At 32.8% G+C, this 17,788-nt stretch overlaps 1 protein-coding gene across 4 annotated transcripts; it reads right to left on the reverse strand.

Moving 5' to 3' along the window:
* Positions 1 to 5,718: 5,718 nt before the first annotated feature.
* On the reverse strand, positions 5,719 to 17,235 carry LOC127715454 (transmembrane protein 144-like). Of its 4 annotated transcripts, none has more exons than XM_052221498.1 (11): positions 17,139 to 17,235; positions 15,481 to 15,753; positions 15,099 to 15,221; positions 14,194 to 14,293; positions 13,206 to 13,286; positions 12,078 to 12,148; positions 11,152 to 11,216; positions 9,840 to 9,919; positions 9,433 to 9,539; positions 7,624 to 7,895; positions 5,719 to 6,198 (listed from the first exon to the last, which is right to left on the reverse strand). In XM_052221498.1, the coding sequence occupies exons 2-11, from the start codon at positions 15,734 to 15,736 to the stop codon at positions 6,115 to 6,117; spliced, it is 1,239 nt and encodes a 412-aa protein (XP_052077458.1). In that variant the 5' UTR covers positions 15,737 to 15,753; positions 17,139 to 17,235; the 3' UTR covers positions 5,719 to 6,114. The 4 variants fall into 4 exon arrangements, with proteins under 4 accessions (XP_052077458.1, XP_052077457.1, XP_052077460.1 ...); XM_052221497.1 differs by having other exon boundaries at positions 11,152 to 11,214; positions 12,073 to 12,148; XM_052221500.1 differs by lacking the exon at positions 13,206 to 13,286.
* Positions 17,236 to 17,788: the final 553 nt, after the last annotated feature.

The following is a 17,788-nucleotide window of genomic DNA, read 5'->3' on the forward strand; positions in this document are numbered from 1 at the left end:
GGTGGCCTTCTGCTGTTGTCTGTTCTGTGGTCGGGTTGTTGTCTCTTTGACACATTCCCCATTTCCATTCTCAATTTTAAACATACTTGTGTTCCAAGTACAACCCAACACCTTTGTTTCAAGGTCTATTCAATATATTTGTGCTTAGGAGAACAACACACATTTGTTCCCATGTATGAGATATTTAACACCTTTGTTTTCAATAAAACTCAGCTACAACTTTCCATTCAATCCTATATCTTCGTTCCCAAAATAAAAATAAGGTGTTGTTGTATGTTAACATAATGCGAAAGCTAGCATTTAAAGAACAGAACAGAAAGACGTTATTAATTACAAGTCACCGTAAGACCTTCAACAATGAGCCAAACCCATTCCGCATAGTAAATGAAAATAACACTTTCAAAAAAGGTGTGTCAGAAGAGTTCTTTTAATTTACCATGTTTACCTTAATCAGGAGCGCTGAAATTGAAACATTTTAAAGCCAGGAATGTTTAAATACTGGACAAGCTATATAATTCAAATGAACAGACTTAGTCTCTGATGCATGAGTTTTTATCATTAATTGTTTTTGGCTTTTAACTAGCTTTCAGTAACTGCGAGTACTCCAAAATCGTACTTGCGTGTTAATTTGACCTGTTGACACAATTTGTAATTCATTTCTGTTATTCAATGTTAACTTATTTTGTGTTATATCTCGTCTTACTATTTTTGATATGTACCACCTTTGATAAGTATTTAGCATGACGGAAAAATGTTCACTGTTGTAATCGTACTATGATGATAACAAATTTATTTTGTAAAAGATGTTTCTGTACTCCTAACAACAAAATTATTATTTTTAAATTTACCTGTGTACGTTACTTTATTTAACGCCATTTTGTCCTAGGTTAAAGTTGCCTTTTTGACATCGAAACTTCTTTTTTATTTATATTGTGGCATAAATCAAACTTATTCGTTCAGTGTATATTTACCTGTTTTTGTGTCTTGGCTTTTTAATCGAGTTACTAAGCTATTTCAATTGATATTTCATTATGTGTCTTTTTAAGTTAAAATGTTATACCAGGTTAGGATGAAGGTTGGCGCCTGTTAAAACGTTTAAACCTGCTGCATTTTTATGCACCTGTCCTAAGTCAGGAGCCTGTTTTTCAGTGGTTGTCATTTGTTGGTGGGTTCATAAGTGTTTCTCGCTACTCGTTTTTTTTTTTTTTAGATTAGGCCGTTGGTTTTCCTGTTTGAATTGTTTTACACTAGTCTTTTTGGGGCCCTGTATAGCTTGCTGTTCGGTGCGAGCCAAGGCTCCGTGTTGAAGGCCGTACTTTGACCTATAATTATTTACTTTTTACACATTGTGACTTGGATGGATAGTTGTCTCATTGGCACTCATAACACATCTTCTTATTTATATTAGATAAGCCAAAACCATCAAATGTATACTTTGTATGAAAGAGTTGGATTTCTAATAATGGACGATTAATGGACAATTCTATAATAGCATGTCATAAATCATGTCACTGGCAAATCAGAATGACTGACTACTGGGCTAGTGATACCCTCGCGGAATAACAGTTTATACTACTAGTAATAGCGGCATCTATACAGTGCTAAACAATTAAAATGATATATTTAAGTATAAAAATTAGGTGCGTTCAAAATGCTTTTCTGGTTTGACTTTTCTTCAGGAACGCTGAAATCAATTTGGAAGCCATGATGTATGAATAATTTACGAGCTAATGACAAAAAGGGAACCAAAAATAACAGCCGAAACAATCTAAATTAAAAGTCAAATTTTCCTGAGGAGTTGGAAGTTTATAGAAGAAATCAGATATTGCTTGCAACAGCTACTAATATTAGGCATACTCGTTTTACTAGATACTTTTCTATCCACCGTCTAGACCAAAAACAAGTTCATCCGACATTCAGTGATGTTATTATACAAATAAGGTTTTATAAATTAATTAATGTAATATTGAGCTATTAAATCACATGTTAAGACACTACAGTTTCAAACACCTCCGGCAAAGTTGAGGCTGATTTGGCCATTCTTAAAGGTCCCTTTGGTAATAAATCTCTTGACGTATTTAAATATTTATACATCCTTGGCCCGAATCAAAAAAGATTGAATGCCAAATCAAACACGAAGTGGAAGAACATTGAAACCCTTAATTTTCAAATTAGTGACAAAAGTAGTTTACCCATGTTAAAATCTCAAAAATCCAATAAAAAGATACAAATCAAAGTATCAAACAAAAATCTAAGGGAATCGGAAAAAGTGTTAAAAAAATCAACCGAACTCATTCATTTTTTGAAAAAAAAACTTCATGATTTGTTTTACAGTTTATCTTTCTACTTAACGCCAGTATTTCAAAATTTGAAGACAATGAGTCACTTACGACGGAAACAATCTGATTAAAATTCTGATCACTATTAACTCGCGTGCTAGTATTATGAGGATAACGAAATCAGGTCTATATTTTAATTAGATTAGGACGTTTATCGATAGACCCTACATGTAATTTAGCAGATAAACTATATTATTAATAAGATCCCTTTTAGAAAAATTTATAACCTGCCGGTCTGCAAAATGCCGAAATCTAATGAAACAAAATGTTCAAGAGTCCATGACAACCTTATAAACAATGCATGTCAGGTATCCTGCGTGTAATACAGAGATTGCCTGTAGTGTCTGTCATATTTGTTTTTCGTTTAATAATTTGTTATAAATCAGGCAGTTATTTTCTCGTTTGATTTGTTTCTCATTTTACCATGCCTTGGTCTATGATAGCTGGCAATACGGTTTGGGTTTTGATAATAATTGGTTGAAGGTCGTATGGTTTCGTAAAGTAGCTTATATCCATGGACTTTGTGGCTAGACGTCTCATTGGCAAGCATACCTCATCTCCCAATTTTATCAAGTCGAAAACCAAGTCGGCATAAACGCATAATCCAATAACAGTCATACAGTGAAAACGTTAACAATTTAAACAATGCATGACAACAAGGTGAACGAAAGTGAAATCTAGTTTGTTCTAATTTAGAATGTCGCCGCTCATTGTATAATGTCTCTTATTGGATTAAATTATAATACATTTATATAGGCCTGTTTTGTAATTAGTAAAATGTAGGAAATATCATTGCATATTTATAAAATTTTCCCTTCGGTTCTAAGCAAATATTTATAAATGATTATGATGAGTCTACTAGTCAATTGCAGTGTTACATGTCGTTAAATGCTGGTACCTTTATAATATGTTCTTTGTGAAGTATTAAAGCAATAAGGAATAGGGGAAAATGTTCGAAGTCACAACAATCTGTTGGAATCAAATAACATATCTTCTAACTGACCGCTCTTTTGCTGGTTTTTTTTGTGTACAAAAATCGAGCTGAGCATGTAAGCCAATCACAAAATAAAATAAGGAGATGTTATATGAATTCCAATAGGACAACTATTCAACAGAATCATGGATAATATTATTTCATCAAATGGAACATGAACACTAATGTATCATAGACTAAAATGCCACTTTAAAATGTATTTGAACGACATTCAACTTGATTGATCGGTACAATATCTTAGCTGCTAAACTTTCGTTAATGAGTAATATTTGTGCTCTCAGCAATGCACATACCGGTATGGTGAATTAGAATTAATTTCTGTTTCATATAATTTCGACATATCAATTAAGTCGATAGTAGTTTATCGATATTCAATACCATATATCGATTAGGAAAAGGCAAATCAAGGTAACACACAAAGTCTGATGGAATCGCATTAGCTCCAAAATGAACGACACTGAGTGCTTCGGCAGGGTAAACGTCTCCTGTTATGCATTTATCACCCATCATGCGAATTCAAACTTGGTTCAAATGTCACAATCGGGTATAGGACACAATAGGTAAAATTACAGACCAGAAAACTATACTGGTATCTAAAGATCTAAGACCGAGATAAAATGTCGCTAGAGACACCGACATATCATATCGGTCAACATATCATATCGGTCAACATATCATATCGGTCAACAGATTCGTGATGGTGAACGTTAAAATTAGTGAGTGTCGATTTTAGGCGTTCCTCCTTATAACTCTGTTGAAGCTATTTTTGTGAATGGAGCACACTCCTCTTTATGAATTCCGTATAGTGTGAGCATGCATGGGCGTAAAAGAGAGGCGAAAGATACGAAAGGGACATTCAAACTCATAAGTCGAAAATAAAATGACAACGCCATGGCAAAAAACGAAAAAGACTAAAAGACAAACAAACAACACTTTACAAAACACAACGTAAAAACTAAAGACTGATCAACACGAACCCCAATAAAACCGTAACGTATAAAACTGTAAAGCTGAAAACACCATACGATGGAGCAGAGGGTATGTTACTGTTGAGAAATGGGAAGTTGACAATTGGAAACTTTAAATCATCACGTTTGGTTTGTCATAGATTCTAGTCTGATTTCGTCCATTTGTGTCAATTTCGAGGAGAAGATTAAGATATGAAGCAGACATTCTGCTTTTGGTAGTGTCCTTAATTTCAAGTTCACTGGGATATATGAGATATAAGCAATCATTGAAAAATGGGTTATTGACTGACAGAACACCATCAATACATCTGAAAGTGAAATCAGAGAAATTTGCAAGATACTTTTTCTCTTTGACTTTTAGAAAGTTCTATTTGAATCATGCTCTGCTTCATACGAGTACAAAAACTAGTCGTCAGCAGCACCAATTGGAACATCGACTGTCTGCGGAGATATCAGTCTCCGAACCCATTACATCCATTATTTTCCATTTAGAATAAGTACTTTATGTCATATCCCGGCATGCTTTGACATTTACTATCGCATATGACTCAAGAAACATATGCAGAGCAGAACACGCTTACCACGTCACTATATAGAATCAACACCGATTTGTATGTTTGAATCAGCCCAACATAGCTCGCCCATTGATAAACGATAATATAATTGATAACCTTTCTCTGGTGTGAACTGTCTTTATCATGGGGCAGATTTATCGGATAGCTCCAATTATCTTACCTCTTATACATTTCTAGGAATATGATTGGTTAAAAGCAACGGCGTGGAGACCGTGTATATTTCATATTAGGTAAGTAGGCGGGGCATATTTCAATACAAGGTTAGTAGTGGAGTTACGCCCCTTTATAAAAACAACACGGTGTTGAGGAAAAATCTGAAAGGTTTCAACAGACGACGAAATTGATGATGAACGATTGAAATAAATTCATAAAACACATTTAAAGCTAACAAGTTGTTATTGTTGGCATTTGTTTTTGTATAGACAAATGGAAGTAGGTTCTTCTTAATACTAAGTATTGAAGACTTAATCACTTTGTTAGACCACATGTTAAGATAGTCGGTAAGATAAATGCGTTACACAGTGTGCTAGAGACCTAATACGATATATATGGGATCAGTAAATTCCATATGGGGATTCGAGCTTCGCTCTTAACCCATAAGGAATTTAATGACCCCATATATATCGTATCGTATTAGGTCACTACCACACTATGTAACTAATAATATACATGCCGATGGGGATTCCGTGTAGTGAGCAGTTTTGAAGGGAGCAGTCTTGATTGGGGCGAAGATATGTTGGATTGGTCTAAACATCCATGAAAGTATACCGGTATTGATTCCATACAGTGTGTGTTGAAATACCAGTTGTCTTATCTGTTTTGAATTTATTGGATTCCGAATGTTTACTCTTCAATATTTGTCTGATATTGACTTGGCATTTTAATTGACGTCGGTTTAACATATTCATATTAACATACATGTGTTCATTAGTGGAATCATTCGTTGTACATTTTAGACAAAAACAAATCTTTCAAGATTTAACTGTTTTGTTTTAAACACAGAAGGTGAAACTTAACAACTTCCTAACATATTATCTTACAATTCGGTAATACTAAAATAAACTCTACCTCTACAACTACTTCTACTTCTACTTCTACTACTACTAGTATTACTATTACTACTACTACTACTACTACTACTACTACTACTTATTATTATAATCAATATTATTTTCATCTTGTCAGAATTATAATTAATTCAAATTCCATTTCATTGTAATAATGTTTGCCAAAAAATATCAATGTCTTGAGACTCCAGCTAGAATAGCTCCTGTAATGGCTATACCAAATCCTAGGAAAAGTATAAGTAAATTACGAGTGCCCTGAAAAAGTAAAGAAGACAATTAGGCTTATGTTCATTTATTTGCTCAAATGTCAAGATTTACGATACGTTTTGTAAGTTTATTCAAATGCAGGATTTGTTGAAGAGATATAAATGATTGTTTAAAATTAAAAATGGAAAAAAATGTTTGAAGAAAGCAGGCCAGGAACTATCGGATATCAAAACTGAATAGTTGAACCTTATTGCATTTTAAATACAATTGTTTTTAAACCAAACATATACATATATTCAGAGCTTCATTACCAGAAGGTCATAAAATTTATCCAAATATCTGGGTTTTTTTTAAGTTCGTACTCGAACGAAGTGCTCGTATGGTGTACTTAATTGTCAGCAAAGTATCTTTAATATTTATCATAGTGAGCAATTATGTTAATAAGTTCATATCAGCAGTGGTATCGACCCTTTGCTAAACGTTCACAAAAAGAAAAAAAACCATAATTTTTATAGTATTTAATATGAAGCTTCTTGGTAAACTCAGCTAACAGTTGGGAAGTTCAAATAAGTATGCATGCATTTAGATTGTATGACCACGCGAATCCTTTACGCAAAACCCATTGAAAACTAGCCTTGACAACACATTATTACAGAAAATTAATTACAAAAATGTAGTGATACTGCAAGCATGTATATCTATTATACCGGTAATATAGAGTTTAATGATTTTTCTGTACTGATTAGTATTGCGTGTTCTTTTGTAATATAATAATGAAAAAAGGGTCACAGGAGTTACTACATATATTGAGCGATACATCAGACTACGCTTAATAATGACCAGTTTGCCAAAAACAATAACTAGTTCAAACAGACTAAATAATACCAGAGTGAGGGTCTTATACATGTAAAATCACCGCAAAGCCGTTCATTGTTTTATATGTACCTTTGGTTTTTCCAAAAGTCACCATTACATTAGAGGAAGCTTGAAAACTCAAAAAGCTATCTAACCCCGTCAAGTGTTCTTGTGAATATCTCATGCCAGAAATCTCTTCATGGTTTTCTTTGCCACATATCATTGGTTGGTTTTTGTCTTTTCGATGGTTTGATGTTAACGGTAGATCTTTTATATAATCTCTTAAATCCAATATAAGGGCTTTTTAAAGCTAAACACACTGTTTAGACGCTGTTGTTAAAAACTGTATGTTGACCTGTTGATGTCTTTTGGAATTTTGTAGTTTTAGTTTGGTTGCTGTTTTATTGACGTATACCTGACATCTCATTGTGTTACGTTTAAAAGGATAAATACATCCAAAATAAGGATATATACTTGTAAAGTAGTTTGTCCTGCAAACAATTTAGGCAAATACATTATTATAATTTAAACGTGCGAATAAACGAATGCAAAAATCAAGTACATGTCATTATTATTCATTGTTCAGCGAAAGTAGATCTAACTCGTATATATGCTTACCTGGATTTCTTTGAAAACTATAACACCCCATAAGGATGCTACAATCGATGGCCCTGTTGTGACTATAGGAAAAGCTACTGGTATTGATAATGACCTATTTGCCACAAACCAACAACTAGTTCCAACAGACCACATAACGCCAGATATTAATCCAGGTAAAATCACTTTAGGGTATATCTTTGGTTTATTTTTCATAAATATAATATATATAACGAAAAATACTGTACTTGTTATATATAGACCACAAAAATCGGCAAAGACGTAATCAAGACCTACAAAAGACAATGATAAACGTCGATAAAGCAGGTGAAATTAAAAAAAAAACCGATGAATTAAAATGCAAAACGTTCTTTATATGGGATCAGTGGGTGACCTAATGGAAGGCTAAATTCCTACTGTTACCCAACAAACTCTTTTTATTTCAATTGAGGAAAAAATCCTGTCCATCATTTCAATGGGCCCTATGCAATTCTTACATATACATAATTAATTTGATTGTTAATTCATTTTTATCCTGAATATGTATAATTATGGCAAGCCGTTCTCGTCAAAACTATGTTTAAACCATTTTTCGAAAAATTTACACACTGAGAATTAAAAAAAAACACACTGAGATTAAAAAACCTAAAAACACACACTGAGAATTAAAATTTACACACTGAGATTTCATAAAAACGCACTGAGATTACAAAAAATGAAAAACACACACTGAGAATTGAAAATTAAACAATGAGATTTCCGAAAGACACACTGAGATGAAATAAACTGAAAAACACACACTGAGAATTTGAAATTACACACTGAAAATTTAAAATTACACACTGAGATTTGTGCGCACTTTTTATGCGCACATATCTAATTAGCATAATTAATCTGAATCTATTACGTCAAGCTTAAAACAACTAGGGGACAAAACTCTTTAGTCCTTCAATTTGGCGTTAAATGTTTTATAAAAAACATTAAAAATTATGACAACGTATAGAAAAAACTACGTTATTAAAGACCAAAAGAACAAGAAAAATACTTCTTACTCTCATTACAAAATATAACCAAATGGTGAAAAACTTTATCAAAATTATAAGAAAACATTGGAACAATCTGCAAAAATACAAACAATGCAGTGATTTTTTACCCAAGTGCCTATTATAGCATATATACGTAACAAAAATATAAAAAATTACCTTGCGAAACCAGGGTAACAGTTGAAAGACTTTTGAAAAGGGACCATGCTCAAACAGTTTTAAGCAAAAATCCCGATATACTGTTAGTAATAATCTGAATTATAGGCGAAAAAACATATGAATACGAGTAAGCAAAAAAATTTGTTAAGTCTTGAAATTTATTACGAATGTTGGTTGTAGGAACCGCATTTCATTATAATGACAAGAGTTCGGGAGACCAAGATATTAATCTGTTGAATTATTCATCTCATGAATATTCATTAGTAATTTGCATATTAATCTCAGTGTATTTTTGAAATCTCATTGTGTAATTAACAATTCTCAGTGTGTGTTTTTCAATTTATTTCATCTCAGTGTGTCTTTTTAAAATCTCAGTGTGTAATTTTAAATTCTCAGTGTGTGTTTTTCATATTTTTAAATCTCGGTGTGTAATTATAAAATCTCAGTGTGTAATTTCGATTTCTCAGTGTGTAATTTCAATTTCTCAGTGTGTTATTTAAGGTTCTTAAATCTCAGTGTGATTTTTTAAATTCTCAGTGTGTAATTTTTTCGAAAAAAATGGTTCAAACATAGTTTTGACGAGAACGGCTTGCCATATATAATGCGTTAGTGAAATAAGTTAAATTACCGTTTAAAGTAGCACCAGGATAGAGTTCTGGATGATCCTGAACATACGTAGCGCCAGTAAACATTTGACCATACATAGCACCGGAAAATATACACAGTACCAACCCTCTGAAATGCGGAAAAAGTAATTAAACCTTTATCATTTATGGAGATTAAATAGACTTTCCTATGAATTAGAACATATCTCTGAAAGTTTTGTTGTTTGGCTATTCTTTTCATTTTTGCTCTATTATTAGGGGGATTTACTTTTCTTAATTCAATTTTTCTTTATTTATGCCTTTTCATTTTTAAATGATTGAGCTTTCGAATTAGCTATTAGCAGCATTTAATAATGTTTTTTTTTTAATATTTTCCATCGTCTAGAAAAATAAAATAGGAAAAAATAATTTCTACATTGATGTCACTTACACAATTCTTTGCATACCCGGCGATAGTCTGTCTATAAAGGATTTTTCATCACTTTGGCCATCCATATTTATAGTTTTGTGCTGCAAATGGCGATTGTAATGTTAATGATAAAAACAATTACATTTCTTCTGCTTTACAATTATTGGAACTGTTATGCCAAACTGTAATAGGGAGGCGAAAGATACAAAGGGACATTCAAACTCATAAGCCGGAAATAAACTGACAACGTCATGGCAAAAGAAAAAGAACAAAAGACCAAAAGACAAACAATTGTTCACAAAACACAACATGGAAAACTCAAGACTGAGCAACACGAACCTCACCAAAACCCGGGGATGATCTCAGGTGATCCGGAAGGGTGAGCAGATTCTGCTCCACATGTGACAACCGTCGTGTTGCTCATGTAAGTACAAACCCGGCGATAAGTTCAACTCGGTAAGTCACCTTCGGGAAGAAGTGGAAAGGATTGTGATTACGACAATTGGAGCATATTTGTCGTCATCTGTGAAACAGATATTCCATAACAGTCAACTTATTTAAAGCTTTCTAACAACATTGATAACTTACAGTTTACATGAGCATATATTACGTTTTGAAAGCACTGTCATATTTGACCATACTTTCTATATTTGGCTATAAAAGCAGTTTTAAGCCACCATTTTATTCGGAAAATGCCTGTACCAAGTCAGGAAAATAGCAGTTGTTTTTGGCTTGTTCCGTTGATTGATAGCGTTTGATTTTGTCAGTTTTTATGGACTTCCCCCTTTTTGAATTTGCCTTGGAGTTCAGTATTTTTGCTATACTTTTATACTATATTTTATTTGCTTGAAACATAATACGGTATATGTTTTCGTACATCTTTAAAATTTTTTAAAATCTTAAAATTTGCATATTAAAGTGTATGTTTTTGAAATCTCATTGTGTAATTAACAATTCTCAGTGTGTGTTTTTCAATTTATTTCATCTCAGTGTGTCTTTTTAAAATCTCAGTGTGTAATTTTAAATTCTCAGTGTGTGTTTTTCATATTTTTAAATCTCAGTGTGTAATTTCGATTTCTCAGTGTCTAATTTCAATTTCTCAGTGTTATTTAAGGTTCTTTTTTTTCGTTTACAAATTATACGATCAGTTGAGTTAAGAGCAAAGATTGATTTTTCAGTATAAACAATCGGTAGGGGGAAAGGACCTCTATAATGGTTTCTATCTTCAGAAAAAAATAAAACTTCACAATCTCCTCTGAACAAAAATGTCCATTACATATTTTGTGTGTGTATATTTGGGTCGAAAACACGGTTTTGAAAAAAGCACTCTTACCTTGTCATTTTTGGACTGGTAGGGTGACTCATTGCCTTTTGAACCGTAAGTTTGTGGTGATATCTACAAAACAATATTATGCGATAGTAAGTTTCCTACACTTGAGAGTTGATATATCAGTGACAAATCAACTGTAAAGCTATTCAAGACTGGTTGATATATTGTCGGCTTCAACACAACATTTCTTCTGAATACTAGACATATACGTATTTGCTCTCGTTTAAATGTTTTAATTCTGTGAAATCATTTTCGTTGACTATTTTTGTTACGGTCACAATGAAAGGTTTGTTGCATTTGGTGATCATGAACGAAGAACATTAATGTTCATCTATTATTCAATATTTTCGCTGTATATTTTTGGAAAATTGATGTTCCATATTAATTTTATAATTAATTCTTTTTTTTTTGTCGTCGCTGGTGTACGTGGGTGTGTAATTTGTATGATAAACAGGCTAGGGTTTTCTTCAAATTCCTGTATATCGATGAGAAGAAACTGCATGACTTTGTAACATATATGTAGACGTATATATATCTGATCAATACAAATAAATGATTGTAACTTTAATTTAGCAATTGTGGTAGATTTCAATTATTTAGACAATAATTAGTGGATATAGCTTAATTTGGCTGTATGTTTCTCAATGCTCATCAAATTCGTACTTCATTTCGACTTTTAAAATTTTTTGATTCGAGCGCCACTGATGAGTCTTATGTAGAAGATACACGCGTCCGGCGTACACAATTTAAATCCTGGTATCTATGATGACTTTATCCCACTTAATATAAGCGGTCATTTTAAGAAACCACAAATCACAGTTCTAGAACAATATCATCATCACACGTAAATTAACTTTACACGAACTATTAAGCCTAAGAAGCCTCCATTAAATGAGAGTGTAAAATAGTTTGTAAGGAATATACCTCTGCTGATACTAATGGTTCATTCTCAGTCTCAGCAGGTGTTACATCGTTTTTAATTAAAGAGAAGACAACAGCACTGAAAAGAAATATTGTTAAAGGAAGGATAAAGGTGGTGTACTTGGAGAATCAAGACGGATCATGATACAAGATATAGACCAAATAATGCCAATGATATAATCTCATTAAGATTGGTAAACTCTAATATGCGCGTGTTTGAAGAGGACGTCCGTAAATACGCTGTCACGTCCGATTAATGGGAACTTTACATCCGTTGCCTCGTTAAGAGAATGCAAAGCTCTCTACACTTTAGAGAACCCTTGCAACAACTCTCTGAGTGGTCGGTATATGGTCTGTTGATAGCCAAAAAGTTGTCTCCTATCCAATACACCTTTTCCAGTGGCAGTTGAAATGTAAGCCTTTCAGTACGATCGAACCACTTTGCAGAACTTCTCTATATTGCGCAACTTGATAATTTGTTCTCTTCCTGAATATGCGAGAAATATTTGCCACTGATCTTTAAGCAACCACAATCAACAGATCAATTATTGCGTCCGGCCGTTTGTTATTTTTTTCAACATTTGTTTTATTGCAATTGCCAAACTATACTTTGAAACATTACTTAATTTTTATTTCGTTCTAATAAAATTTTAACTTGGAGTTTGCTATTGACATTGTACTACATCGTGTACGTAACATATTAAAACGTTGATTTATGAAATATACTCCGACCATCATGGTTGAATTAATAGTTTGTTATATAGTGTTGACAATTTTCTATAGATCATATTGTTAAAAAACATCGAGTAAATGAAATACTGCCCAAGAAGATGTCATATCTGGACGATTTAGAGCTTGACCTATTGAATGCACACATGTTTATTGTTGAAGACTGTAAAGTGCACTCTAAATGTCTTTTGGTTATTGCTGTCGTGTGGTTACTGTCTCATTGATATTTCCCAATTATTTTTTATTCAAAACTAACAGGTATTTATTAGGTATATGATTATATTATATGATAAAAGCAATTTTGTAGCTGTTCTTCCATTTCCCGGTTGCATTGACAATATGTGTAATTAAGCATATCATCAAACCCTTTGTATGAGTGCCTTTTTTACTTTTTTCACTATACAGACCTCGCAACACACAAAGCGACACCAGCATAATTCATGGCCTTGTTGTTTGGTACTGCTTTCGTCACGCCAAAGAATCCAAATCTACGAAATATATAAGTTATTTACTGGACCTAGCCGAAAGACGTCGTTTGGTTTAATGAGAAAAACAAAGATATGCCCCGCCTACTCATATTTTGGCCTTATTATTGTTTCGAAGCTTCTTGCGATTATAATTTGTTATCGTATCTCTAGCTTTGTAAACTGACCATAATCTTAGATTTATTTTATTTTATGCATTGAAATTATTTACACAAATTTAATTTACCATGGGGATTGTAGAAAGAAATTTTGTATGTGCACTGTTCAAGCTGCTGTATTAATTAGATATAAGAAGATGTGGTATGAGTGCCAATGAGACAACTCTCCATCCAAGTTACAATTTATAAAAGTAAACCATTATAGGTCACAGTACGGTCTTCAACACGGAGTCTTGGCTCACACCGAACAGTAATCTATAAAGGGCCCCAAAAATTACTAGTGTAAAACCATTCAAACGGGAAAACCAACGGTCTAATCTATATAAAAAACGAGAAACGAGAAACACTTATGAACCACATCAACAAACGACAACTACTGAACATCAGATTCCTGACTTAGGACAAGTGCAAACAAATGCAGCGGGTTTCAACGTTTTAATGGTACCAAACCTTCACCCTTTTTCTGAAACAATAGTGTAACATCACAACATAGAAAGACACACTATAAAATATCAACCGAAATAGCTTAACTCAATCAAAGGACATATCAACACCATTGAACATACACTGAACAAATAAATTTTACCTATGATTCAATGTAAATACAAAATAAAGCTATTTGTAGGTACAGCGAACAATATTAAAATATAAGGATGCAGTGTTTACCTTTGGTCTCGAAAATTTTAATTATACCAGTCCATGATGTTATTACCTCAGGACTCTTTAAATGTACTTGATTCATAAACACAAACCTGCCAGTAGACCATCCACTGAGAAGATTGACCATTGACCAAATACATAACCCAAGACCTAAACCAACTGTCTTTACTATTGGTACAACACATATGTTACCTACAATATAATGCATATCAATATTTGTAGATCAATCGTAAAACTACGAAAGGATGGTAGGCGCTTATCGTCTGGCGTAAAATATTACATGCATATTCAGAATGATAAAATTTATATGTGAAAGAAAGATAACAGCTTTGCTCATTGCTGACAAACTAAATTGGATATGTTTAACATGAAGTCCGAATGAAGACATGTCATCCTACTCTCAAATAAATTAATTTGCCTTCGAGACGACCAGTCTTCACAATTACTTATACATGTCGAGTGTTTACTGAAAATGCAACATTAATCAATTTAACAGTCATTCAATTTGGTTTGTTTTAATTCAAACCAATGCATGTATGTGTGTGTCCAAGTTCCACAAGACCAACCTTGCAAAAGAGGAAATTGATGCTTAGACAAACAACGATGTGGTATCATTGACAGTGACAAGGTTAACAACCAACAGATCATTTAGCATTGAAGTTAAGGTGACTATATATGAGAAAACGATCTCACAATGGTGGCTCTTTATCGTGTTATGCTCTACAAGAAAAACATACAAAAGAGAAACACATTTTACTGAAATTTAATTGTGGTTTGCTGGAAAGGCAAGAACGAACGACTACATGTCCATTTCGATATCGTATCAGCTTAGATAAATCATAAGTCGTTTGGACCAACTGTTGTCTAACTTTAGTTCATGCTGTTGCCGTTTCACACATTTTGGCAACTGATTTATGAACTTAACAAACAAACTTTACATTTATCTTAACATTTCCGTAGAAAAAACATTAAGATTTATAATAGAAAATGTTTATACCTATCTCCCAAACAACACCTCCAATCATTGCCATAGGAAAGAACGGTGGTTGGTTACGTATTAATTGCACAACAATACCTGCAAGCATTGCACCGCTGCACATTATCCACTGGAAAAACATACCTGTAAAAAAAAACTTTGTAAAACGTAGTTTTCTTTTATGTAGGTTGACCCTCATCAAAACTAGAAAAACAAAATGGAAAGCAAAATATTTATCTATAAATTATTGCTTTTTCGTATGTTATCAATATTTTATTGTCTCGGTTGGGTTATACCGTAATTTAGAAACCGTTTTTCTTTTACATTTCAATGATGTTTGACGAATTCATTTAAATTAGGAATGATTTGACAATGTATACATGTACATATTAAAACTTCATACCATCTCCAGTTTCGTATTGTTTTACCGGAACAAAATTGCTACCATAAAACAGAATTGCAATACCAGCTGCTATGAATCCCCAGTACTCTGGGATCTCTCCTTGTGACGGTACAGCTGTAGTTTGGAAGTCTGTAGAATTTGTCCATGATGTCATTGGAACGTGTGTACTTTGCCAAGATGTTATGTTCTGAGATTGGTTGAAAGTTGTTAAATGAGTTGTGTAATTTGTTATCGTGTCTGGTGTGGCATGCTCCATGGTTTGGTTCTTTTTACCTAGGCCAAGTAAAAAAGCACTCCATGATTACATGTAATTGTACAAATGAATAGATATCTCAGTTAACAAAAACAAAACTTTGGTCAATAAAATTCAAAAAATTAAATTAAATAACAAACAAAAAATCAAATGCTTTTTGTAAAAATGTCAAAATCTAATTTTTTTGATTTTTATTTGTAATAATTATAACAAATGATTGTTGTAATTACTGGGGATAATCTAGAAAATCTCTTTTCCAACGATAAACCAAGTCTTTAGTTTCGAATTGAATAGTATTATGTGCCTTTGCTCATTCCTTACCATGTGTATATTCTTGTACACTGTAGGGACAACCCAGAATATATATACAAAGCTCAAAGTCTACAATCTTCTAATTTAATTACATATGTTATCACTGAATTGCATGCTGGAACTTTTTCGGAAAGAAGCTGCTCAATGACATGTACCTATTTTTACTCTTATGTATTTGACAGATTAACATGCGTCATTGACTCAACTCTTTGCATATGGAGGTCCTAACATACACTGAAAGATAACCCGAATGCTACACCTTTGACAAAGTTTTATCCTTATCTACTTCTTGCTAAACTAATTTAAAAGTTTATAGGTTGATTTTTTTTTTGCATTTACATGTTTAAAATTTACGAGAGAGCGATGCCACATGCTAGTATTCAACAACCAATCAATCAATTCTGTAGGAAGATACATGTACAAGATCAAGATTTCTCTTGTCGGACTAGACCAGTGGGAGATATGAACCAGCAGTCTATAAACCAAAGGGTAGTTTCGGCGAATTTTTGTAAAACATCAGTGATAAAATCATTGCTTTTGAAGAATGACATATTTCTTTTACACTAATTCACATTTACAAGTATATGACAAGTTAGCATAACTTCTATATTTCTTCTATAGTTACCTTAATCACAGGGAACAAATCTTAATTCGCCACATACTTGCAAACCCTAATGTAAACAATTTGATTACGTTAGAACTATTCAACGCCAGAAAGGCCGGCCAATTTGACTAAAAATCATCAGTCTAGTGAAAGATATATCACAGCTGTAATCCAAGCAAGCATGTGCACATTTTGTCTTTAAAATGTCCGCAAATAGAAATATGTCTCTTTAGGAAAATGTCTATAATAATTCATTGGTTGCTTTATCAAAGAGGACACCATGGAATAAAAACTGAAAAGAAAAGTACTGAAAAAAGAATAGGGACTTCAGGAACTCAAAACATATATTGAAGTAATCACTTTACGTGCTCCCTTGTGAAGATTTAAAGAGTTGTATATATGTTTTTGTGATGTCATTCTGTCGATCTAATTTGGTTTGATTTCGGAACATATATAATAAGTTCAGTACCAAAACTATCAGATACCTACCTTAAATCAGAATGATGGTCTTTAAATTGTTTATACTCTGCCAATGGATGCTTACATTTATATACATCGTTTTGAACACTACATAATTATATTGATTTCTGAATGCAATTGTGTATTTCTTATTGTATTTTCCCATTAAAAACACCTGTTACAGATCAGTGTAATAAAAATCGTTACTCCGTTGTATGGACTTATTCAAAATTATGAAACTATTTTGTTTACTAGGCGGGCGGTCAAAATATTAAAAATGATAAATTCAGTTTCAATCTTTTTTAATAGATGTAATCCCCCTCCCCCTCCCGTTTTGGAAGATTGCTAATCTCTGGGGACGTAAAAGAACCTTTTCAAACTTTTGAATGTGCTCTGTATGTTTACCCCTACCCAACGTACCAGTTTTTTCAATGGAAAAAAAATCCCGCTTTCATATTGAGCAGTCACTTTGAAGAATCCATCTCAAACTTTTTGGTTAAATTGTACTTAGTCTGAATATGCATGAAATATTTTCCACTAGACATTATGCAAACATCACATTCGATTCTTTCTCTTCTCGGAACTACGTAACCATTTTCAAGTATCTGTGAAGGTTGCATCAGGAAGCCGACAATCAAACATTTGCTTTCGTTAAAACATTGTTATTATGATCATTTAAA

The sequence above is a fragment of the Mytilus californianus genome, unplaced genomic scaffold (genome assembly GCF_021869535.1).
Source record: "Mytilus californianus isolate M0D057914Y unplaced genomic scaffold, xbMytCali1.0.p SCAF_9, whole genome shotgun sequence".
Taxonomy (NCBI): Eukaryota; Metazoa; Mollusca; class Bivalvia; order Mytilida; family Mytilidae; genus Mytilus; species Mytilus californianus.